General features: G+C 42.6%; 1 protein-coding gene across 2 annotated transcripts in view; it reads left to right on the top strand.

The window, feature by feature from the left end:
* The window catches only part of LOC111147242 (juxtaposed with another zinc finger protein 1), a 318,779-nt gene that overhangs the window by 191,411 nt on the left and 102,993 nt on the right, over positions 1-24,375 (top strand). The window contains exon 2 of one of the 2 annotated variants that reach the window (XM_022503167.1): positions 11,635-11,692. The exons of the other annotated variant lie outside the window; for it this stretch is intronic. Coding sequence (XP_022358875.1) covers positions 11,635-11,692 — 58 coding nt within the window. The remainder of the gene's footprint in view (positions 1-11,634; positions 11,693-24,375) is intronic. 2 annotated transcript variants of the gene reach the window in all.

Raw genomic sequence — 24,375 nt, 5'->3', positions numbered from 1 at the left:
AAAAAAAAAAAAAAAAAAAAAAAAAAAGAACATGGTGTTTGGCTCATCCCATGTTCATTTGCTTCTTAAATTCCACATATAAGTGAAATCATATGGTATTTGTCTTTCTTTTATTTCACTTAGCATTATATCCTTTAGATCCACCCATGTTATTGGAAACGGCAAGATTTCATTCTTTTCATGGCTGAGTAATGTTCCAACAGTGCATGGTGTTTCCTTTTTCTCTACATCCTCCCCAACCTTGTTGTTTCTTGTATTTTTTATTTTTTATTTTAGCCATTCTGACAGGTGTGAGGTGATAATCTATTAGTTTAAAAAAGTTGTAGTTTTGCTTTGTGTTTCCCTGATAATGAGTGATCTTGAGCATCTTCTCATGTGTCTGTTGGCCATTTTTGTGTTGTCTTTGGAGAAATGTCTGTTCATGTCTTCTGTTCTTTTTAGTTAGATTACTTCCAGTATTTCCAACTGGGACATTTCTGTGTTGGTCAGTGTCCAGTGCTGCCTCTTAGCTCTCTCCCCGGCACTGTGTTGAGCTTGAAACACCTAGTGGCTCAGACCTTCCTTTCTTGCCTCCCCATTTGGGCTGCTTGCCAGGTATTGACTTTGAATTTATCAACCTAGATTAATTCCATTGTGCCATTGACCCTGCTCACGCATTATCTCCACTCAGCCTCAGATAAAACTAACAAGTGCCTCTCTACTCAGGCTAGCTGCTGAGAGTCACTATAGAAAAGCACCAAGTAGTGGGACTCCTCTCACCACAAACACATCCTCTCCAACCTTAGCTGGGCCTGCAAGACTGTCCCATAATCCTTTTTCATCGCACATTAAAACCTTGCTAAACTTACCACCATCAATTTCAAGTGTACCCATTATACTCAAGTTCCTAAAGGAATTTCTGATTCCCTTACCAGTAGGTGTAAGTTCCTTCTCAGTTCCTGTACTGAGAAGATACAAAGACTGTTTCTCTGTCCACCCTCAATTTCCCTTTTTGTCGTCTCCAAATTTACCTGGATCTTTCATCCACATTCTCTTCATTCCCTTTGTTCAAAGCCAGCACCACGGCTTATGCTATACACCCGTGTCTGAGCCTGGTGGGCTCAAAATCCCTCTCCTCTGGCTTCATTTTGTAAGAGCATATCTACCCAAGGGTCTTGTCTGTTCTAAGAATTCCCTGCCCATTTCCTCTTCATGGATAACTAAGGCATTTTCCTTGACACCTTCACGTACTTGGCCTACCTGCATTTGATGCCATTGGCTACTTTGTTTTGGAAACCTTTTCTTGTCTTGTGCCCATTAACTTTTTCTGTCCTGATTCTTCTCCAACTTCTTTACACAAATGTAGGCTTCTCCCTAACTTGTGTCCGTAGCATTTGGCTTTTCTGTGTATATTCACTCCGTTCCATGAGTGCCTCATTGGAGAGGACTCCCCAGCCTGTAACCCTAGCTTTCCTCCAGTCTTTGTTTCTAACTGTCCTCTCCTTACTGGCACATGAATGTGCAGGATGGGCTCCACTCATCCACTGCCAGGTCCGTTATTTCACACCTGTCTCTGAAACTGATTCTCCTTTTTGGATTTACAGTGTTGTTTAGTAGTACCTATTCATTCATTAGTCTAGGAAGCATGGACTATCTGCTTGCCCTCTCTTTTCTTCCCGTTTTCAAATAGCCAGGCACAAAGTTCATAACGTTTGCACCCTAGTCACCTCTTGAATGCTTCCCCTGCCACTGTCTTGAACCTCTAACTTCCTGTTTTGGATTGTTTCTGTGGAATACCTGTCTCCCCCATGAAGAGTATGAGCTCCATGTAGGCAGGAACCTTGTCTGTCTTGGTCATCACTATATACTTAGCTTCCAGAACAGTGCCTGTTACACATAGGTTTTCAATAACTACATTTTGAAGAAATGTGCAAATAACAATCACAGTTGTGTGTGTGTATGTATGTGTGTGTATTGTGTTGCCCTCCCATTATGTGTTTTACTTGTCTTCCTAATTCCTGCCTCTTCACACCTGACTGTATGTCAAGTACTTGAAATAAGGGACTGTTGTGCATAGTGGCAAATCTTAACATAAGGGATGACCTTGGAGATTCTCCCCCCTCCACCCTCCTCCCCACCACCATACACATTTACAAAATGACTCAAGGAGCTATACCTCTCTTATTTCATTTGGAAATTCAGATCGCTGGCAGTAATCTACTTGATTTATCGTTTTCCCCTTATGTGCAGCACCTCGGAGTTAATTAAGAAGGCCATGAATCTTCCCTCCATAGCTCTAGCGCACTCCCATTTGCAGGATACTCTCATATTGCTGAGACTGTTGATTTGGGACTCAAGTTGAAACATTACTTAATTTTCTCACATTGAGGTTCATTATGTTGAGCCTAAAGACCAGTCTTGCCTTTGAAGGCCCCTTCACTGGCAAGCTTTAAAATAGCTCTGTGTTCCCAGTTTCTAAATAACTTGTTCTCATTTCCGCCACCATAGCCAAGAAGTTGGCCACTGGCTCAGAGTAGTGCAGCGAGGTCAGCCTCATGTCCCCAGAAAGACCTCTCCCTCCCCAGCCACAGTGTAGACTCTCACCTCAGGTCTTTGTGTGTAGGTTGTTTCCAACAATAGCAACATGGACTTAGGACAGCCATACAGTTATGTCATCCCAAGCAGCACAGGACCATTCAGCCTGAACAGATGAGGAGTCCAGTCCTAAGAAAGCATTCACCTTAATTAGAAGACCAATGCTAAATTTTTTTGGAAATTGTCATGCAAAGGAAGAATGAAATGTGTAATACAGAAAACTATTTTGTCTCATCACTTTCAATACAGAGTAGCTTCTGCTGAGCACCTACTCTGTGCGGGTCACTGGACAGTGTGTTTGGCTATGTCCTCTGTAATCTCATAGTGACCTTATGTCACAGCTCTTTGCTCCCTTGTACACTTAATTCCCAAGAAGGCAATGGAAGCTATTAACCTTTTTAATGTCTTGGACTCCTTTGGAGAGCTGGTAAAGCCTATGGACGGTTTCCCAAAATATTGTTAAATTCTTAAACCAAACTACATAGGATTACGAAGAAAATGATTTATATTAAAATGTGCTCATCAAAATATTAAAATTACACATTTGTGGTGTGGTAACATATGCTACTTTTTTAAGAAAGCCTAAGCGCTGGGTTCATAGCCTCCACAACTTCAGATTAGTGATGAGTATAAATATTTACAGACATCTGTTACAATTATACTCTATCAATATTACAATATCTATACTCTATCCGTGACCTCTGTGGATGCAAAGTCATAGGTACGGTGAAAATACTGTGACCGGTTGTCTAGACTCGTTATTGAAAAGAATGCTACGTTTCAGTTAGAGTTTCAGTTTAGAGGTTCCTGGAGGTAAAAATGTCAGTTGTCTTTTTAATCCAAGTTCAGAGATTTCCTGAATCCTACCAATGGTCCATATGGGTCCACAGACCCCAGGTTAAGAACACCTCTGTTAGGTGTCACAGTTAAGTAGCTTTTAGAGGTGGGCTCAAATGTATGCAACTCCAAGGTCTTTGCTTTTTCTTCTGTGTCCTAGTAACTTCTCCTCCTCTTGCTGTACTTCCATTAAAATTGAACATAGTTTACGTGTCATCAGGCTGCTCTGTGTGGAATAGGTGGCAAAAGCAAATCCTAAAAATTAATTGGTATATAACAACCCCTTTTATTTTACAAAGAACTTCACAAATATTTCCAAGTATGCTGGTTTCTTATGAAATCACACATTTTCTCCATTGAGCCATGATTCTACTATAAAAGATTGTTCTTACCTAATTTTTGTCAAGGGAAGGGGCCTCTGAGGACGGGGGCCCGGGTGGGGGTACACAGCAGCAGCACATCAGATCAATCACCGACACAATCACGTGGCCTGGGGCGGGGCGGCCGCTCTGATTCACGACACCAACGGAGGGGGCAGTCCGGGAAGGCAGAGCTTACGGAGTGTATTCAGCGGCCTTAGCAGAGGCCCGGGGAGTAGGGCGAGCCCCCAGAGAGCTGAGGGAGCAGGTGCTATCCCCGGAAAGAGAGCAGGTACCCCCAGGCTCCATACTGATCCTCATGTCTGCCCTCCCCACTGGCCAATCCTGGCGCCGGAGGGTGGGGGGGGGGGGTCTCAGAAGAGGGGTTTGCTGAGGTGCAGCAAGAACCACGCTGGGAAAATAAATTCCTGAATGGGGTCAGAAAGGAGCCCAGGGCGCACACAGCACAAACACACACACATTGCCTGGCCATGTGGGTAAAGCCCGCAGCCACCCACTCCTGCCCCCAGCCCCATCTCTGAGGGGCCAGGCCAGTGGAAGGCTGGAGGACACAAACTGCTCCCCAGAACCTTTGCACATGCACACAGACCTCACACGCTACATGCCCCCAGTGACTTAATAACCAAGTTCACACACAGCTAGTAAATGGCAGACTTGGGACTTGAACTCCCAAATCTTTTTGTCATACAGCCCTCTTGCCCTTTGGGATTGCCCAGACTCTAAGGTAAAAAGAAGTCCGGGGATTTCTCTCAAAGCTGTGCACAATCCAGGCATGTCCAGGAGGAGGGCAGTGTCTCCTAATCTCCACCTCCATTGTCTCTCACACATTGCCATTAATTAATTAATTAATTATTGTGTTTTGTTAGTCATCATACAGTACATCATTAGTTTTTGATGTAGAGTTCCATAATTCATTGTTTGCGTATAACACCCACTGCTCCATGCAATATGTGCCCTCCTTAATATCCATCACCAGGCTCACCCATCCCCTCACCCTCCCTCCCTTCTAAAACCCTCAGTTTGTTTCTCAGAGTCCATAGTCTCTCATGGTTTATCTCCCACTCCAATTTCCTCTCCTTCATTTTTCCCTTTTCCTAATGTCCTCCATGCTATTCCTTATCCTCCACAAATAAGTGAAACCATATGATAATTGACTTTCTCTGCTTATTTCACTAAGCATAATCTCCTCCAGTCCCGTCCATGTTGATGGAAAGTTGGGCATTCATCCTTTCTGATGGCTGAATAATATTCCATTGTATATATGGACCACATCTTCTTTATCCTTCCGTCTGTTGAAGGACAACTCTTTTCACAGTTTGACCATTGTGGACATTGCTGCTATGAACATTGGGATGCATATGCTACATTTGTATCTTCAGGGTAAATACCCAGTAGTGCAATTGCTGGGTCATAGGGTAGCTCTATTTTTAATTTTTTGAGGAACCTCCACACTTTTTTCAAAGTGGCTACACCAACTTGCATTCCCACCAACAGTGTCAGAGGGTTCTCCTTTCTCCACATCCTCTCCAACACTTGTTGTTTATTATCTTGTTAATTTTGGCCATTCTAACTGATGTAAGGTGGTATCTCAATGTGGTTTTGATTTGGATCTCCTTGATGGCTAATGATGATGAACATTTTTTCATGTCTCTGTTAGCCACCTGTTTGTCTTCTTTGGAGAAGTGTCTGTTCATGTCTTCTGCCCATTTTTTTTTTTAAAGATTTTATTTATTTATTTGACAGAGATCACAAGTAGGCAGAGAGGCCAAAGGCAGAGGCTTTAACCCATTGAGCCACCCAGGTGCCCCTCTTCTGCCCATTTTTTGATGTGATTATCTGTTTTGTGTGTGTTGAGTTTGAGGAGTTCTTTATAGTTCTTTGATATTAGCCCCTTGTCATAGTGTCATTTGTGAATATCTTCTCCCATTCCGTGGGTTGCCTCTTTGTTTCGTTGACTGTTTCCTTTGCTGTGTGGAAGCTTTTGATCTTGATGAAGTACCAAAAGTTCATTTTCACTATTGTTTCCTTCGCCTTTGGAGACATGTCTTGAAAGAAGTTGCTATGGCCAATGTCATAGAGGTTACTGCCTGTGTTCTCTTCTAGGATTTTGATGGAGTCCTGTCTCATTGAGGTCTTTCATCCATTTTGAGTTTATCTTTGTGTGTGCACACATTGCCTTTAAAAACCTATCACTCAGAATTTGCGCACGTAGACTTCTCTAATCAGATATGGAAACCAGATGGAGTTACCAGACTTGAATAATTTAAGTGCTGGCTTGTATTTTATGTCCTTGTCTTCCTTTGCTGATAAAAACCAAACAACAGGTGAGGAGCGTTTTTCATTCCACCCTAAGCAGGTGATCATTTAGTCCCTGGTCATTGCACTCATGTCATTCCTGTCCCAGGGGCTTTTCCCCCTGGCCTGATTCGAGTTAGTGCGTTTTCCTTGACCATCAATCCACTCCATGCTGATGCTAAGGCCATAAACGTGTGATATTCGACAAGCAGAAGGATTTGCAGAAAAGCCTTCCCAGGCTTCCACCTTCTGTGATAGCTGAAATTTCTGCAGAGATTTAGGTGACGATGTGCGCCTGTGTAATTTACAGATGGCGAGGCTAGTGTAAAATCCCTTCTTGCCAACTGCCTCTCTCCTCTAACGAGATAGGATTCAGCATGCTGAGGCCAGAGATTCCATCTGGCTTTTGGAGCAGTCCCTGGCTTCTCGGCAGTATCTGTGGACATCTTTTCTTGCCTGTGACTGACTTAGCCAACTCCATCTTTCTTTACACAGTGAGAGGGTTGAACAACAGTTAGAGCTCTTCTCAGAAAAACTCGGCATCACCTTAGAAACTTCTGTGTTTGCCTCTTTTCTATCAGATACTTCCCAAGTTTGCCATTTGCCCAGATGAAGGTTAGCAGAAAGTGGTGTCCTAGTCTTTAAACCTAGAGAAAGTGCTATGGCTCTTCGGGCAGGCGCGGCAGCCACAGGGGCCTCTGTCCTGCGGACTTTCAGGAACTATAGAATCCATTATTTGTGCAAACTTGATTTATTTTTTTCATTTTCAGTACTGGGACAGATTAATTGGAAGCAGCTAAGTTGCAAGGTGTGCTTAGACTTGTTCTGCATTGTGCCCATACAGACGTTTGCTCCTTATTGCCTGTTTTATTGTGCTGTTCAGCACCATGCAGATTCAGTGATGGACAATTCTCTTGGGCCAAACAAGTATGAAAAGCTGGTTTCCATATTGCATTAATCTTTGCTAGACAGCAGCCATGTTTTTAAAAACTCAAAGCCAGAATGTTTTTAAGAATAATGTAGACTAAACAAAAAAAGTAAATAAAAAATAAAAATTAAAAAAAAAATAATGTACACTATGCCCTTAATTCCCTACCCCTTAAAAAAAGTTCTTTTCCTCGTCTTTAGCACAGATTTCTCTAGGGCTACAGTATCAAGGTCTTGTTTTTTAGATTTTTAAAGGGGCATGAATGTATTTGTTTATAATATCAAATCTTAGTTCAGAGTAGAAAAGCCCTTCAATTTCTAATTCCTGAAGTTGCCCAACACCCCAGTAGCCCCTAAAAGATGTTGAATATAAAAATACCAGATCTTGGCCCTGGAATTCTGCCTGCTATAAGTCTCTCTCTCTCTCTCTCTCTCTCTCTCTCTCTCTCTTTTTTTTTTTTTTTTCCTTCCCAGCTTCAAAATAACAGAGCTTTACCCATGGCTGTCATCTCTCCCATCTGTGGATAAGTTTATTATGTGAATGTGAATTACAGGTCTCATTCTATTGTAAGATAACACTGTTTTGGCAAAGCAAGTTAATTAGGGTTTCAGGTGATCTTCTGTTTTAATTTCTACTTGTCTTGTTTCTTCTGCTCAACATGTTTTTGAGATTGGGGGTGACTGGGTGGCTCAGTCCATTGAGCGACTGCCTTCAGCTCAGGTCATGATCCCAGTGTCCTGGGATCAACCCCTGCATCAGGCTCCCTGCTCAGTGGAGAGCCTGCTTCTCCTCTGTCTGCTTCTCCCCCTGCTCCTCCCCTAGCCCCCGCTTGCACTCTGTCTCTCTCTCTCAAATAAATAAAATCTTAAAACAAAACATGTTTCTGAGATTGATCCATATTACTGGATGTATTAGTACAAGTTTTGGTTTTGCTCGTTGCTTAGTACCCTGTCATATGACTTACCAAATTTATTTATCCATTCTGTTGATGGTCTTTGCTATCATAAGGAGCATGAACGTTCTGACCAGTCTTACCACGGGGGTAGCATTCATGTTTCTTGGTGTGTTACTAGAACAGGAATTGCTGAAGCATGCTGTAGTGTGTATTTAGCTGTCGTTTTAGAAAGCTGTTGAACTCTCCTGCAGGCAAGGTAGGAGACTTCGGTTGCTTTGTGTACCCCCCAATACTCTGTGTTGTCAGTTACTCCATGTCTAGTATTCTGGTGGTTGTATAGTTGTACTTAGAGTAATTTCTTTTCAATCCATCATACCTTTTTATTTTTGCTCTACAAAAACAATAAAAGAATAAAAAACTGAAATAACACTTAGATTTCATGAACAGATACAGTGCTTTTGAGTTTATTCACATGTTTAAAAATGAACTATTTATAAAATTTGCTTTATCATTTGTTTTTTCTAGATTGCTTGATTTTTTTAAACCTTTGGTAATCTGAACCCACAAATATGCGTGGTAAGAAGACATCAGTTCCTCTTTTAACAAAGAAAAGTGTGACTCTGTTGAATCCCTCCCATTATCACCCTAAGGAGTAGGCAGTCAGAAAACTGGGATGTCCCTGTATACTCTATTCTCCTCTGCAGCCAAGCAGAGGGTGTCCTGAGCCATTCCCGCCTATGCCTCAGGGAGGGATGAGCAGACAGGGTGCAGATGTGCCTGTCAGATGGGCCTGTCGCGTCTACACTCCTGCCCTCCCAGATTCCCTTGTATGTGTGTGTGGACCATGGCCCAGAGCTAGGCAAAGGATGCCACAGCTGTGTCAAAGTTCTCTTTTCAAAAAATGAAACCAGCTTTTTTTTTTCTTTTTTCTTTCTCTTTCTCTTTCTCTTTTTCTTTTTTCTTTTTTCTTTTTTTTTTTTTTTAGGAAAAAAAGCAATGTGCCTCAGTATGAATACCTATGTAATAAAAATCTAAAAAAGTGCATGGAATGGACAACCCCAAAATCCAGAATCATGGTTATCCCTGAGGACAGAGGTATTGTGGGAAGGAATAGAGACAGGGCTCACCTAGTTGTTAGCATTTTCTTTATTATTATTATTTTTTTTTTCCTTAAAGACTTTATTTGAGAGACAGACGGGGAAAGAGCATATACACACAAGGTGTGGAGGGGCAGAGGGAGACACAGACTCCGCGCTGAGCAGGGAACACTATCCCAGGACAGATCCAGGACCTCGGGATCATGACCTGAGCCGAAGGCAGACGCTTAATCAACTTAGCCAGCCAGGCGCCCTGGCATTTTATTTATTAAGCTGGGGGTGAGTTTACATGTTTTTGTGGCAACGCCCTTCAGACCATTTTGAAATCCTAAATGTTGCAAATAGTTCATTCTCGTTATTAATGATGTATGTATCGATGTCATATATGAAAGAAATGGAAATCACCTCTATTTCTGCCCCTATGCAAAGGAAATACCACTTTTAACATTTTGGCCTATGTTCTTCCAAGATTTTGTGTTCTGTTCTCTCTATATATAATATATATATGTTTATTAACATAAATAACTCCATAGTGGAATTTGTTCATATAGAAAGAGACAGAAAAAAAATATATAAATGAGTTATACTCTATATTCCATTTTTATACTTTCCTTTTTTTTTTTTTTTTTAAAGATTTTATTTATTTATTTGTCAGAAAGAGAGAGAGAGAAAGCACACAAGCAGGCAGAGAGGCAGGCAGAGGCGGAGAGAGAGGCAGGCTCCCCGCTGAGCAAGGAGCCCGATGTGGGACTCGATCCCAGGACTCTGGGATCATGACCTGAGCCGAAGGCAGCAGCTTAACCCACTGAGCCACCCAGGCGTCCCTATACTTTCCTTTTTTAAAACAAATTTCATTGTGGAACTATTTATACATTCATAAATACAGCAATATTATTTTAATGGGTACATATTAGCCTATGTATGGGTTTACTATAAGTTTCTTTAACCCTTTCTTGGTGAACCTTTAGGTAGTTAAAAAAAAAATCATTACTTTGTAAACAGTGTAACACTGAACAGCCTGTATTTATATCTTGTGAACACTAGTCCAGTTAATCCTTTAGGATAAATTTCCATCGGGGGTTGCTGAGTCTAAAGATGGACACAACTGAGATTTTAGAATATTTCACCGAAGTGTCCTCTAGAAATATGTTTCAGTGTAGAATGTATAGGTGTCTGTTTTGCCCTTCCTTACCCACAGTGAGGATTAGGATTTTTTAGGATTTTTTTTTTTTTTTTTTTTTTTTTTTTTTAAGTAATATCTATACCCAACATGGAGCTCCGACTCCTAACCCAAGATCAAGAGTCCCATGCTCTACTGACTAAGCCAGCCAGGTGCCTTTAGGATTTTTCTGAATTTTTCCCAGCTTGAAAAACTTAAACAATAACCAAAGTGCATATCCCATTGTTACAATTCTCATCCATTTGCTTTGCTATCTTATCAATGTATTCTTCTCTTTATAGAAGTAATATCAATGTGGAAATTTGGTAAAAATGATGAAAATACTTAGGTTTTTCCACCCAGAGTTAATCATGGTTAATATTTATGGGTCTTTTCTTCTAGGTTTTCTTTCTTTTTTCCTTGTGCATATTTTTTCAGAATCCTACCATACATACAATTTTGTCATCTGCTTTTCTTAAGTATATTGTAAGCATTTTTTGCCTCTAAATATATTTTTTAGGATTTTATTTATTTATTTGACAGAGAGAGACAATGAGAGAGGGAACACAAGCAGGGGGAGCGGGAGTGGGAGAAGCAGGTTTCTCACTGAACAGGGAGCCCGATGAGGGGCTCGATCCCAGGACTCTGGGATCATGACCTGAGCCTAAGGCAGACGCTTAACGGCTGAACCACCCAGCACCTCCAAATATTTTTTTAAATAATCATTTGGCAGCATTAATACCTGGAACTTAACTATTTCCCATAGGTCATGGGATAGTTCTCTATTTTTCACTGTTACAAAGACTGCCTTGATACCCTCTGACATGTTTCTAGAGTGGAGATTCAGGGTGTGGAGACTTCACCGCTGATAGAGATTGTCACATTATTTCCATAAAGAGTGGTAATCAGTTTTCATTCTTACCAGAAGTGAATGAGAATATTGTTTCAGTGTTTCCTTGCTGGCATTAAGGATAACCATTTTTAAAACTTTGCCAATTTTAATATTAAGGAAAATGTTGGTACATAATGCTTGTGAATGACCAGTGTGATGAATCTCTGTTCTTAATGTAAACAGGGCCATGACCTAGAACAGGGCCAGTAGATCTTTTCAACAACACATAAAAGGAAGGCTATAATTTCCAGGCTGTCTTCTGGAATTCCTTTCAAAAGGGTACTGAATATGAGGCCCAGAGAGAAGCCAAAATTTATGCCTCAGTCCCTGTAGAACAATGATCAAATCATTCATATAAAATTATAGAGTCCATTGCTTGAGACTGAATGACTAAACATTTGAATGATTCCCAAGGAATCAAAGATCATCTTGCACTCAGATATGTTCCTTCCTTTCCTCCATTTGCATCAGTCTGTGAAAATCACAAAGGCCCTGGGCGAGGAGGGAACCAGATGTAAGGGGGTGGAAAAAGAGAAGGTGTATTGGCTGATCTCTGCTCCCAACTCTTTTTCAACAGCTACTCCCTCCAGCCTACAGCTTCCCTTCCATCCTCCCCACATGTGCAGAAGTCTAAGGTGAGAGACTATCAAGAAATGGTAATTGGGCCTTTTCCAATCCCTTGGCTTCTTCGGGTAGACCCTGATTAGCCCCGTTCTTAGGCCTGCGAGATCCACACCATCTTGCAGTCAACCTGGATGTCCCTTCTGTTTTCTTTCTTTTGGTTTTTGGTCTGAACTTAAGCCGCTGGGTGGTGAAGCCACTCTCCTCTTTGTTGCTTACGCTGCTGCTTCGCAAGTCACCAGATCGGCATCCCAGACCTCTGACGGAATTAAAACGCTGGAAGGAACATTCTAAGCAGGGGACCATGGGAATGTCAGACAGGATTATCCTTTGAGAGTTTCTTAAGAATTTTGTTTATCCAAAAGGTTCAACCAATATGAAAGCATGAAAATAAACCTGCCTTTCCCACCAGAGATCTGGCCACCAGTAAAGATCGTGGCACCCGTTATCCTGCTTCTCTGTATTTACAGGGGCTCCGCAAAGGGATAATGCCATGTATGGGCTTCGTCTCATTCCAGGCATGGCCACATTCCATACACTAGCACCAGTGGTGTCCTTTGCCTTCCAGGGGCCCCCCTCGCCCGCACAAGCACGACCGTGTCCAGGGTCAACCTTGAACGATGTTTTTCTCACTTGTGACAGGAATAGAATTTTGCATCTCACTCTCCACCTCCGTTCATCGCCAAACCACTGCAATTCCCCCATCACTGCTTCAATCTGCACAAAGTGAGGTTTCATTACTATATTTGCAATAAAAATACCATAAATCACGAAAGGCTGGTGTAAGACAGAGCGGGTGGGGATAAAAGAAAAACAGTGCTCTTCCCAAGTTAAACTCCAACCCAGCATCTGCGCGAGGCACCTTCTCGGAAGAACCCGGCCTTGAGCTAGCGGGAACCTCACCTGGCCGTGTGGAGTTGCCGAATGCATTGTGCAGTGTTAATGTGTCGAATACTGCTTCTTTTAGCAAATCTTCCAGCACTGTAAAGCGCCGCCAGTGTTTCCTGATTACATTTCCGTGTTTTGTAATAGCAGGGAGAGGAGGACTCGGAGACTTCCAGTAGCTCTCTGATGGCACGTTCATGACAAAATACAGAAACACATGGGTCTAAGTGACATGTCGCTTGACAGTATTTTTCTGTCTCTTGTTTTTGTGTGCACAGTGGCCGGATTGGTCATGTGGTTTTATTCATGCAGTCGTATCTTTACCCCTGCCTCCCGACTTGTTCTAGGGGATGGGACAAGACGCACTTTAGAAGTTAAATTCAAACAAGATGTGCGGAATGACTTTCTTTTAGGGATAAGGCAGGAATGCCTTCTAGTCGAGGATTTATGGTTTTTGGCTTTGTTTTTCTCTTTCGTTTTTCATCAGGCTTGAGCACATTAGATTTTGGTAGGTCTAAAGATTTATAAAATACAGGGCTCTTTCATTTCTTGTCAGGACTAAAGATCAAGAAGGGTTAGTCAGCACTCAACTGAGTATACTCCAGCATACCTGCCCAAAAGATGTATTGCACAGAAATATAAATTGTTTAAACAGGGAGACATTCGCCAGTCTTCATCATGTAGTCAAATTTGCGGAAATTTAAGGAGGTTGGGATCTATAGCCCTTATTCATCTGAAATAGTAATTTTGAGACGTCAGAAGAGTTTTGAGTGATGGACCTTGATGTGTGTTCAGTATCAGCCATAAGGAAGACTTATTTATGCTGTGGGAGACGACCTGACTGTAACAATGAGCACGTTCCAATCTATGTTATTTTAGACTCTGCGTAGAGAATGGATGCATTTTTCATTAGCTGTGCCTGACTTTCTGTAGGCTTATTTGTGTTATAAAAAAAAAAAATCATGGCACAAAGTTATCTTGGGTGTACAACGACTTGAAAAAAATAAGAAATGCAACATTTTGGTACTGTCAGAGTTATGCTCTTTGCTTAGATCTCATGCTGAAGAACAATATGTACATATTTTAACCTTTGAGTCAGTGACATGTGCAGTGTCACTGTCTATAAATGAAACCCTGTAGCTGTCACAGCTGTCTTGACTTCTGAAAAATCTACACGTTCCTAGTCATTCTCATGCTGATAATGTTAGAAAAAAGAAACACATGCAAACATACTCGCACACTCAGTCACAGATAGCACGACACATTCCAGACCATAAGATAGACTGGGACTGTCTCCATCTCTCTCTCTCTCTCTCTCTCTCTCTCTCTCTCTGATTTTTCTGGAAATTAGCTTGGGCATTTTAGCTACTGTTTTAAAGGACTAACAGATTAATGAGTTACTGTCATTGGCACCTACTCTGACCCAACCAACCTTCGATAAGATTCACAACCACCAGAACGGGTTGGTTCCATTTCTCTGGTTTCCTTAGTCATCTCTCCTGCTTGACTCCTTCCGAAAACAAACAACTTTACATATACTCTGTGGACCACAAAAAAGGTGGTTTTTTTTTTTTTTTTTTTTTTTTTTAAAGGAAATCCTGAGGTACCCTTTAAAGATGGTGGCCTTGTAGTGGATTATTTGTATTCTCCAATTTCAGCACGATATTTTGGTGTCCCTTTTGATTTTGAGTCTCAATCGAATTTTATAGATGTCTGTGTAAGATTATAATTGTGACATACATTTAACTGTGTCTTTTCATGAAGATTTTCCATGTTGCCACGTCTTCAAAATTACTGTTTGTAAAATGACCACGTAATATTCCTTCTGTAAGATCAAACAGGGACTCCATAATGTCAGATGACAGCTTATAAACTTTCATTATTAAAAAAGTGCATAAAGTTTCTTTATTGTGGATTATACCGAAGCAAGCTGTGGTTAACGTGCCAGTAGCTTTTTCCTTTTAGATTATTTTCATAAGACTTTTTCTCAGAAGTAGATGCTATTTTACCAGTGAGTCTCCAACTTCTGCCACAACATACATTTTGGATGATTATATTCATTACACATTCCCAAGGGAAACAGATTTCTACTAAATCCCAAAGCATTTGGAGGACAAGGAGTCTAGGGGAAGCACTGGAGAAATTGACAATCGCCATCAGTATATTACAGGCCCCTAAGTAACCAGTTCATATGTTGGCATCTTTGTCCTCCGTAAGAAATGGTGTTAGGATAAGAGGAAATACTGCTCACATACAGTTAACCACAAATCTACCTCAGTTTGTTTACAATGGAGTCATTTACAAATCCCAGTATGTGTGTTTTAACCTGTGCAATTATTTATGGTGACACCACACCTGTGTGCAGAATGGACGACCACTCCCACACCACTATTTTAATCTAGTACGAATAATTACAGGGACAGAATTTGAAATGAAGCAGAGTAATTTTTTTCTCTTCCAAAAATAAGCTTTGATCCTCTTTAACAGGTGGAAATGTAGCCCAAAAGCTACATTGTTTCAAATTTACAGTTAATTGAAACTTAGCTGTGATTTACAAGAGGATTATTTTTGTACTCCTAAAATTGTCATTGACTTAATTATATGTTTGCAGAATGCTCTAGGCCAAACTATACATAGTACGTATGAGGTTATATTCCCCAGAAAATCCTGTCTTATTATCTGTGTTCACCTTGATTTATAGAAAATCAATCCCAAAGAATTCCACTTCAAAGCACAGTATATTTTGGAATTTGAATTCCCTAATTCTGAAAGCTTACTGTGTTCAGTTTGCTGCTTTTATTAAATTAAAGGTAAATGTTAACCCTATAGAATGAGGTCTTAAAGGATGGTGGGTGGAATCATTTATGTTAACCTTTGGAGAACTTTAGCCTATTGATTTAAAGGAGACCGAAAAAAAGCGAAAGATTTGCAGTTTATTCCAGACGGGCTCATGTAGGGCTCTACAACCGAGGCCAAAGTTCAAATTCCCTTCAATATCAGGGAAAATTCTCTCTTCAGCATGTTACTGTTTTAAAAACAACTGCCTTTCTTGCTGATTAAAAGTGATTTTAACTCCAGTGCTAAATACCAAAATGAAAGCAGCAGATAGGGAAGTGCTTGCATGTCTATTTGCTTTTACCCTAAGCCTGGCCATTAAAGGTAATTAATTTATGGCCTGGCAAAGCCTTTCTGCCTTTCTTCTGTGGATTTGTTAGCTCTGCGTTCAGTATGAGATTCCACATACAACTTGACTCCACCATTTCTGATCCCTTTGGTTCCCCTTGTCTCTTGGAGTGCCCAGGATTAGCATGAAAGCCTTCTGTTCTCAGAAAAGCAAATCTTGACTCTCGGGTATTGGAGAAGACTGTGAATCATCCAGTCATTAGAGCAAGTTGGATAAACTTCATAAACAACGTGTATGTACTGTGTGCTGGCCTTCCTGATACTCAAAGCCATGGACCTTGTAGTAATTTTCCCAAATAATTATAAAGTTAAAATAGTTATAATGATCATCGTTACTCTTTTCTAACATAAGGTCAGCAAAGTTAATAAGCACATCCATAGTCAGGAAAGCTTGAAGAAAAGTGATTTGATACTTCTTGTCTACATGAATTTCCTTTACTATGTAGCTAGTCTTGTATATGGTAGATACTCATTATGTTGGGTGAAAATACCCATTTTGTGCTGAATTATAGAAGGCTGTCCGGAATTCATGCTAAAGCCAAAATTGATATGCAAAAAGCAGGAAGTTTTGAAATTATTTTAATAATCATTATGGCTGTGCCATCATCATTTTCTAGATGAACAGATTGACACAGAAAGAGGTTCCTCACCAGTAGCAGAGCTGAGATTTGAACTTGGGTCTTTCAGGTTCCAAAGCGCTGGGCAAGCACAGCTTTCTACCTCTGGGTGATGACCGTACACCTTTGACAGCCATGATGGAAAGACCCTGAGAACACCCCAGACCCTTAGATTCTCACATACCATCACATGGGCACACAGTGGAAATGCAGGCTTCCTTTGGCTAGAGCTCTTACCGAAACTCTTAATGGTGACGTTTCTTTGTTTTAAATAAAATGTCTGTTGGTCTGTATCCTAGGCTGATCAGAGCCAGCGTTCCATTCTTGAATTTATCTAAGAACAAATTCCAGCAAATCCTGTCTTTTCCTGCCATCTTTACCTCTTGCCGTCAGCTTTCTTTGGGGTGGAGGGAGGATATTTTCTGAAAAAATAAATGCTTTACCATCTTCACTAGTGTTCTAGGCATGTGCGTGGGGACAAATAGACAGCTTCCAACAGCGAGGCATTATGAGGGGGTTGGTGGGGCCAAGTCGCCTCTTGTGCGCCCACTGACACACCCCAGCGCTGGGTAGCGGTGAGGATTCAAAGTCCTGCCCGGGCAATTTCAGCTCTTGTGCATCTCCTGTATCCTCTGTTATCATTGCTTGCCCTGCGTCTGTGGGAGATGGTATAGCTGAGGGGCTATGTACATAGCCTCTGGAGACAGACTTCGTGTGTTCAAATCTCCTCTCTTCCTTTGGTAAACTGTGCAGCCTTGGGCAAGGTGCTTAGCCTCTCTGTGCTTCAGTTTTCCCATGGGTAGAGGTTGTGGTAAGTGCCAAATAAGGTAGTACACGGGAAGCACTTAGAACAGTGCCTGATGCCTAGTAAACACTGTGTGGTTGATAGCTGCTGTGGTCTCCAGTGTTTCTCACAGAAGTAGTTTTAAACAGGAAGCCTTCCAATGCCAGGTTTCTGTTGTGGTGAGGCTTTATTTACCCATGTATGTGGCTGTTCCGTTGCCTTCTCACACATGCTCCCTTTTTAGCACCCCCGTTTTTCTGGTGTTATCTTTGGTCTGTCCTGCTTCCATTCAGCTTCTTGTTCTTGGCTGTGTCTGCCCTCTGTTCTCCCCACCTTTGGGATCTCCCTGAGCTCTTCCTTGTAGTTTCATCCTTTTCTGCTCCCCTCCCTGTGGGCTTTGCGGCAGGCTCTAAGCGGCAGGTGCAGGTTGATTTGGAGAGGTGCTGCCTTTGTTCCCCGCCCCCCCCCATGTCCTCCTCCTGCAGCTTCACTTTCTACCAGACTTCCCCAGTTCTCACTGTGGATGTTCCAACCCCACCATTGTCACTCACTGCCAGGCTGAGGGTCCGCCTCCAACCACAGCATGACTTCCCTTTGCATCAAAGAACAGACCGGCAAAGACTATCCAAAATTACATCCTTGTCACATTCTTGGACCATGTCTCTTTTAAGTTCCTGGTGCTAGGTTCATTTATAAAATGAATGTAACCTAAAGAAAATTCCTGTGCAAGGTAAGTGCACTGCCCCCAGGAAGAAAGATAACGCAGGTTAAGAACTAGCATTTAGAAACCAGAGGTTTTTCTCCCAAAGGAGTAAATTCTCACTTCTGGACTCCTTGGGTATTTTCACTCCCATGGTTTGAAAGTGACCCTTGAAATGTTGACTGTATAACATTTTCCAGCATAAAGCTATTTGGTTACATAAACACAGTAGGCCTAATGAATTGGGAAGATTTCATGTTCTAAAGTTTGCCTTTTTCTGTGAGAAAGTTGCTCACAGATGTATACCTTTTCCAAAGAGAAGAATCTGGGGAATGAATGGATTTTTCTGCCAAGTAAGTGGGAAGGTGATGGCATTTCACCCGAGCCCTGCTCCGGGCCCTCCTTACCTTGCTGCTCTGATGGGCCTTATCTTTGGTGGAATGAAGATCATGTACAAGTGCCAGGTACTTTAGGAGAGACAAAGAGCTCTGACATGTAGTTCATACACTCAAGGAAGAGCACACACACAGAGACCTAAATACCCACGCTAAGTTGCGTCCCAGCGGATTGCACGGAGTGCGTGAGTAGCTCAGCTGCTCTGTGCAGTGACTAAAGAGGAACTAAAACAATCAGGGAAGCTTCCATCAGAGGAGGGAGAAAGTTGACTGGGCTTTGCAGTGTAAATAGGAGTTGGCTAGTAGAGAGGAAAAGAGAACAGCATTCCATGCAAAAGGATGGAAGAGTAACAGGCTTAGAGGGGTTTCCTGAGATTTGTCCAGAGGATGCGGAGTATAAAAAGAAAACATCAGGAACATACTAATGAAAATCTGAAGTCTGTCGTTCACTCCCTGTGTGTTGTGTGATGACTAACCCCAGAGCCACCATTTCTCATCTGTAAAGTGAGCATAATAAAACTGAATAAAAAGTCTCAACAGCCTGCCATGCTCTGTAGGCATTTCCCGAATGTTTGCTGGTATTGTCAATCTCCCGGCTGCTGTCACATTTCTGCCACCAGCAGCACTGTTGCTCATCTTACCACTACTCTCTCCTTCTGTTCCTGCTCTTACTCCTATTACTATTACTAGGAGCCACTATTACTCCTCCTGTTAGTGCTCTGCTGATTTCTATGGGCAGGTCCCAGCCCAGCTCTTTCCCTGAGTGTCCCCTTCCCCCTGACCCCCCATTGCCATCTGTTCTCTGCTCCCTGAGTTCTTTGTAAGGAGACCTGACTCAGACACAGCGGGGTGGGCCTGGGGCAGGCCAGACTGCAAAACCACCTTCCAAGACTGAATTCAAAGGTAAAACACGGGACCTCGCTTTGCCTGTGAGTTATGGTGAGCAAACACGAGTCCCGTGGAACTGGACCTCTGGTTCGTCACATGAACACATCAGAGAACCCAGACTGGGCTGTAGGCTCACTAGAGCCATTTTTCACAGCTCATGCTGTGAGCGGTGAGCGGTGAAGTCTAGCCTGCGGTTTGCTGGGGCGGCTGCCCTGTGCCGGACAGCAGCCAGGCATGGGTGTCTGGCTAAGGGGAAGTGGGGAGGGTCCCATGGCTCTGTTGTCATGCTTCCTTCCCCATGACTTGGAACTGGTTGTGTGGAATTTTTTTTTTTTTTTTTGAAGATTTATTTGAGAGAGAGATCCCAAGTAGGCAGAGAGGCAGGCAGAGAGAGAGAGGAGGAAGCAGGCTCCCTGCTGAGCAGAGAGCCCGATGCAGGGCTTGATCCCAGGACCCTGAGATCATGACCCGAGCCAAAGGCAGAGGCCTAACCCACTGAGACACCCAGGCGCCCCGTTGTGCGACATTTTTAAAAATGTTTTCTCTCTACCTGCCTTAGAAGACCTCCTTCCCATCAACACTTGAACTGCTCTTTAATAGAAACTGTGCCATCAATCACGTTAATGATGTTTATTTTGAGCATTTTCTTGCCACACCACCATGAATATCAAGGGCATCCTTTAGGAACAGGAAAAGACATTAAAATATACAGACCAGGTAAAAACCCATGCATCTCTTAAATATGGCTTCATGCCATTGCAGAGAGAGGACTCTGTAGAGGAACGGGAGGAGTAAGAAATGGCGCGAATCAATTAATAAAGATGGCCTTCGTTCCTTGTACCTGCTCTCTTTGTGATAATTTCCCATTTTCATACCTGATCGATTAGACTGCTCTCAAGGTTTCTATGTAATGACCTAGTCCCTCATTTCTTATTTCACTGACCAAGTTTTCCTACTGCACAGATAGGTAGAACTTTTCTGGCGGGCTTGTTAGAGATGTGTTTTATTGCTGTAGCTAGAGGTCTGGAGTATTTTATATGCTATTCTTGGAATTTTCAATTAGCAAATTTTAATTAACTAATTGAGGTTTCTTATTAAGAAGCTTTTATGATTTGTCATAGTAGTCTAGCTGTGCGTGCACCCTATTCTATTAAGAAGCCATTAAATCCTTAGGAACGGCCTGTGAATGCATTAATCTTACTGTAATATTGCAGTCGTCGGAGTGCAGAGGCATTTGTTAGCTGGAGCCCTAAAATAGGATCTTCTAGATGAGAAAACGTTCTAACAATGGAGGTGGGGCAAAGGAGGCAGATCTGCGGAAAACCTGCAGCCACTCCATTTGGATTTATTTTTGAGTCAGTTTTATTTTGTTGTTCTGTGTTTGGGTTTTTTTTTTTTATGCCTCTCTATTGGGTGTTCTGGAAATTTGGGATACTTTATACCAGTTGCACAACTTGAAATCCTGCAGAAAGGTCTTTATAAGGCGGACCAGCCCAAGATGTTCAAGGTGGTCTCAGGGAAAGTGACATGATCCCTTGTATCACCATTTTAGGTTTATTTTCTAAATGAGCACTGAAAGCCACTTCGGAAATGCCAAGTGAGGCCTAATATTTAGGATACAAAAGCTAGAAATTTCTGGAATAAAGGTCAAATGGTATCAGTTTTAAGCTGGTTTCCTCAAAGGTCACAGGAGAAGTAACTGAGAAATTAAACACAGTTCACTTACCCAGGAGAGAACCAAGGGAGATATGTATGTCAGATCGAAACAGGTCTTCATCCCTAGAGGGGAAGGGGATTGGCCAATGCAGACTCAGCACAGAACAGAAATGAATCAACAGCATAAAGTTTCCATCAACAAATGGCTTTATGAATTACAGTAATTCATTTTGCATTTTAATAGGAAAGTTAAGATTTGCCATGATTCACGTGCAGCCTTGACTCTGGGATCACAAACGTTTACATACTCTCCAGAGGTAGCACTTCAACAAAGGTAACGGTCCCTCTGGTCTCCAGGACCCCAGTTGGTTGAATTTACAATTTACAGACGTTCTCCTCACACTGGCCCTGTGTCACAGAGGCAGGCACCTGCGGCAGCCAGACCAGGCCTTACCCAAAATGGTGAGATCGGTGGAGTTTGGCATGGCTACCTTTTCACCCGATTTCCTTGGTGTGACTTTCCTGGTGTTCTCTGGATGTGTGCCTTTCCCCATAAGGCCCCCTCCTCCAGAAAGCTGTTCCTGGCTTTATTGTGAGTGGGAAAAAACCTTTCCACTCAGAAGCTCTGAGAATCCTGGTTGGGAATAGAGAATGGGATATAATAAATGACAATTTCAAGTAAAAGGACATTAGGGAATAATAATGAGCTCTGCTCATAAGGTTCAAGTACGAGGGGCATTGGCTGATCACAGCCCAATACATTACCCTCCTTCCCATGTTAAAATATTTCTTGAATATGTCAGCCATAAACCCAAAGATCTTAATAGGGGTCTTTGGACCTATGGCAGAATCAGTCATTGAGTCAGAAGACCCCTTGTTTTATAGAACTAGTTGGCTACCTGCTCTCCTGGGAACATGAAAGGAGGGTAAAGAGTAAATCCAAAGTAGATCCGTGTTAGCCCATATATCACATGCTACCCTGCTGCTTCATTAAAGCTCTCAGAGCTGAAGAAAGGTTCTTCTCCTTGATCTTTAAGGTCTCCTATGCCCTGGTTCAGGACTTGGCTGGCCCTCCCACTACTATGTCCGTGCTGCAGCCCTCCACCCCCATCCAAACAGAAGTTCGTCTCCATGTTCCTCCAGTACTCCGTTAATCTGGGAAATGAAGTCCACAGGTCCAAAAGTTACTTCTTCATGACATTTATCCCATGAGATGCTCTTCAGAAGGATTCTCTGGTCAGTTTAAGTTTGGAAGATGCTATGCATCATAGATCCCTATTCGTGGTGCAAGTTGGAAAGATTCACAATGCAAATTAAAGCCTCAGAATTTTTATTTTCACAAATGTCTCTGATTAACTCATTTAGCCTAGGGCTTCCCTTCTATATTTGACTGTAGACCCCTTTAGGAAGTACTGCATTTGCATCTACATGGATGGAACTGCAGGGGATTATGTTAAGTGAAGTGAGTCAAGCAGAGAAAGACAATTAACGTATGGTTTCACTCATACGTGGAACATAAGCAATAGCACCGAGGGCCATAGGGGAAGGGAGGGAAATCCCCAAGGGGAGAAATCAGAGAGGGAGGTGAACCACGAGGGACTATGGACCATGGGAAACAATCTGGGGGTATCAGAGGGCAGGAGGTGCAGGGAGTTGGTAATGGGGTGATGGGTATTGGTTGAGGAGGGCACATGCTGTGATGAGCACTGGGTGTTATACTTAACTAATGGTTCACTGAACACTACATCAAGAACTGATTATGTACTATAGAGCGGCTAACTGAACATAATAATAATAATTTATAATGGGAAAAAAAGGAAGTGCTGCATTAAGTCAAGGTCATGCACAATGGTGACCTATCTTACTACCACTCTCCACTGACTATTTTTGCATAAAAACCTGCCTTTTGGTGATACCTTCACTATCAGTTGTAAAATTAAAGGATCATAGGCAGGTCACTGAGTGGGCGTGGGGTTTGGATGAGAGGGTAGAGAGGGACACTTGTCCACCAGAATCCCTCACGGCTGCCCTCAGTATCACCAGTTTGTTCTTGACCCACAGAAAGCCTGAAATTCGAAGAATGTGAGTCAACTTCTTGTTCATTTTTAGAAGCCAGGAAACTTACAGGGCTTTGGGGAGGTGATGTCCATCAGGAAAACACTCTAGAAAGTTAGTTAAAAGGCTTTGAGTACTGAAAGTGTTTCACGGAAACAAATCATTGCAGTCGGATTGGAAAGGTCTCTGTCAAAAGCAGCCAAGAGCATTAGCTTAGTACCATTATAAATGAAACGATATAAATTACACCTCTTTTTCTAAAAACACACTGAATTCAGGGAATGCGTGTTGGCTTGATTTTCATAGGAGTTACAAAGGATGTTTCACTTATTACTGCTTTTTTCTATTACTTCACAAATCTGGCAGAAACCAATGTTAAATATGTAAAAGACTAATATATATCTTAAGAAGTATAGGTAGGCTAAACCACAAGAATTTATTGGCCAGCCTCCTTAATTGTCATGAAGTTAGAAGTCAATTAAAAGAGTCCCAGTCGAGCCTGAAAAGTCCAGTGTGGGGCTCAGAGAGTGACCTGGGCAGATTTGGAGCTGAGCCTGCCTTGTCCTCCACAGGGACCTTGATGGTGGTGCCTGATTTTTCACCCAGTAATCATGTATACACATAACAGGGGGGTACCCTAAGCCACCTTTCTTTGAGTTGCTGAATTTGGTCTTCCTGTATGGGCCGACCAGTCACGGGTGTGGAAAACTGCTGGAGCTCAAGGCTGGACTTCTTTTGGGAGTGAAAGACAGGATTGGTACCGCAGGTGGACCAGAAGGTCCCACAAAAGCCACCATCCTCAATAACTGTTCCCAGACTCAGCAGTCCCACTCCTGGCCCACTAAGCCCTGTTCCTCGGTTAGCCTTCCTCTACAGGTAGCAGTAGGCACACATCTCCCCGAGGGCCATCAGCCGGGCTGCGCAGGGTGGTTGGAGAAAATTCAATGAAGGGAATCAGGGAAAAGAAACACTACGGCACATGTGAACTCATGTGTGCACCTTTAGGAGTTGTGAGGAGGGGGGCTCCTACCCTGGGGTGAAGGATGTCTTTCCGAAGTCTCTGTATGTCTGCAGGTAGACGTCTAAAGCCCCATTTTTGCTGGTTCCCAGACAGCCTGGCTGGGAGGACCTGGCTGAGGAATGAGCAGGTGCCCTGCAGAGAGGAGCCTGGCAAAACCCCATCAGGGAGTCAGAGGTCACAGCACCCAGCGCCAAGGTGTTCTTCCTCATTCACCAGGCTGGGGTGATGGTAGCACTGTCGCTGTGGCTTCTCGGGTGAGATCTCCAGTGAGGACCTGGCTGCGTTCTGATGGTCCGGGACAAGCAGTCCATCTTTTCCCTGGGTTGTTGGAGCAGCGACGCTCATTTCGCTCTCTCAGACACAGCCCGTGACTTACAGTCGGTGTGTTTTTTCGAAACCTGTGGTCGAGTCTTAAAGAGGTTCAAGCATCATTTTCAGTCTGTTGGAAAACAGTTGTTCAAGGTAAATTGATCTTGTTTCCCGCCTTTCCCCCAACAAAAGAATATAGGTGTG

The sequence above is a fragment of the Enhydra lutris genome, unplaced genomic scaffold (assembly GCF_002288905.1).
Source record: "Enhydra lutris kenyoni isolate GAN:26980312 unplaced genomic scaffold, ASM228890v2 scaffoldscaffold16, whole genome shotgun sequence".
NCBI classification, from domain to species: Eukaryota; Metazoa; Chordata; class Mammalia; order Carnivora; family Mustelidae; genus Enhydra; species Enhydra lutris.
Note: the sequence above shows the minus strand (reverse complement) of the source record. Positions and strands in the feature narration are given on the sequence as shown.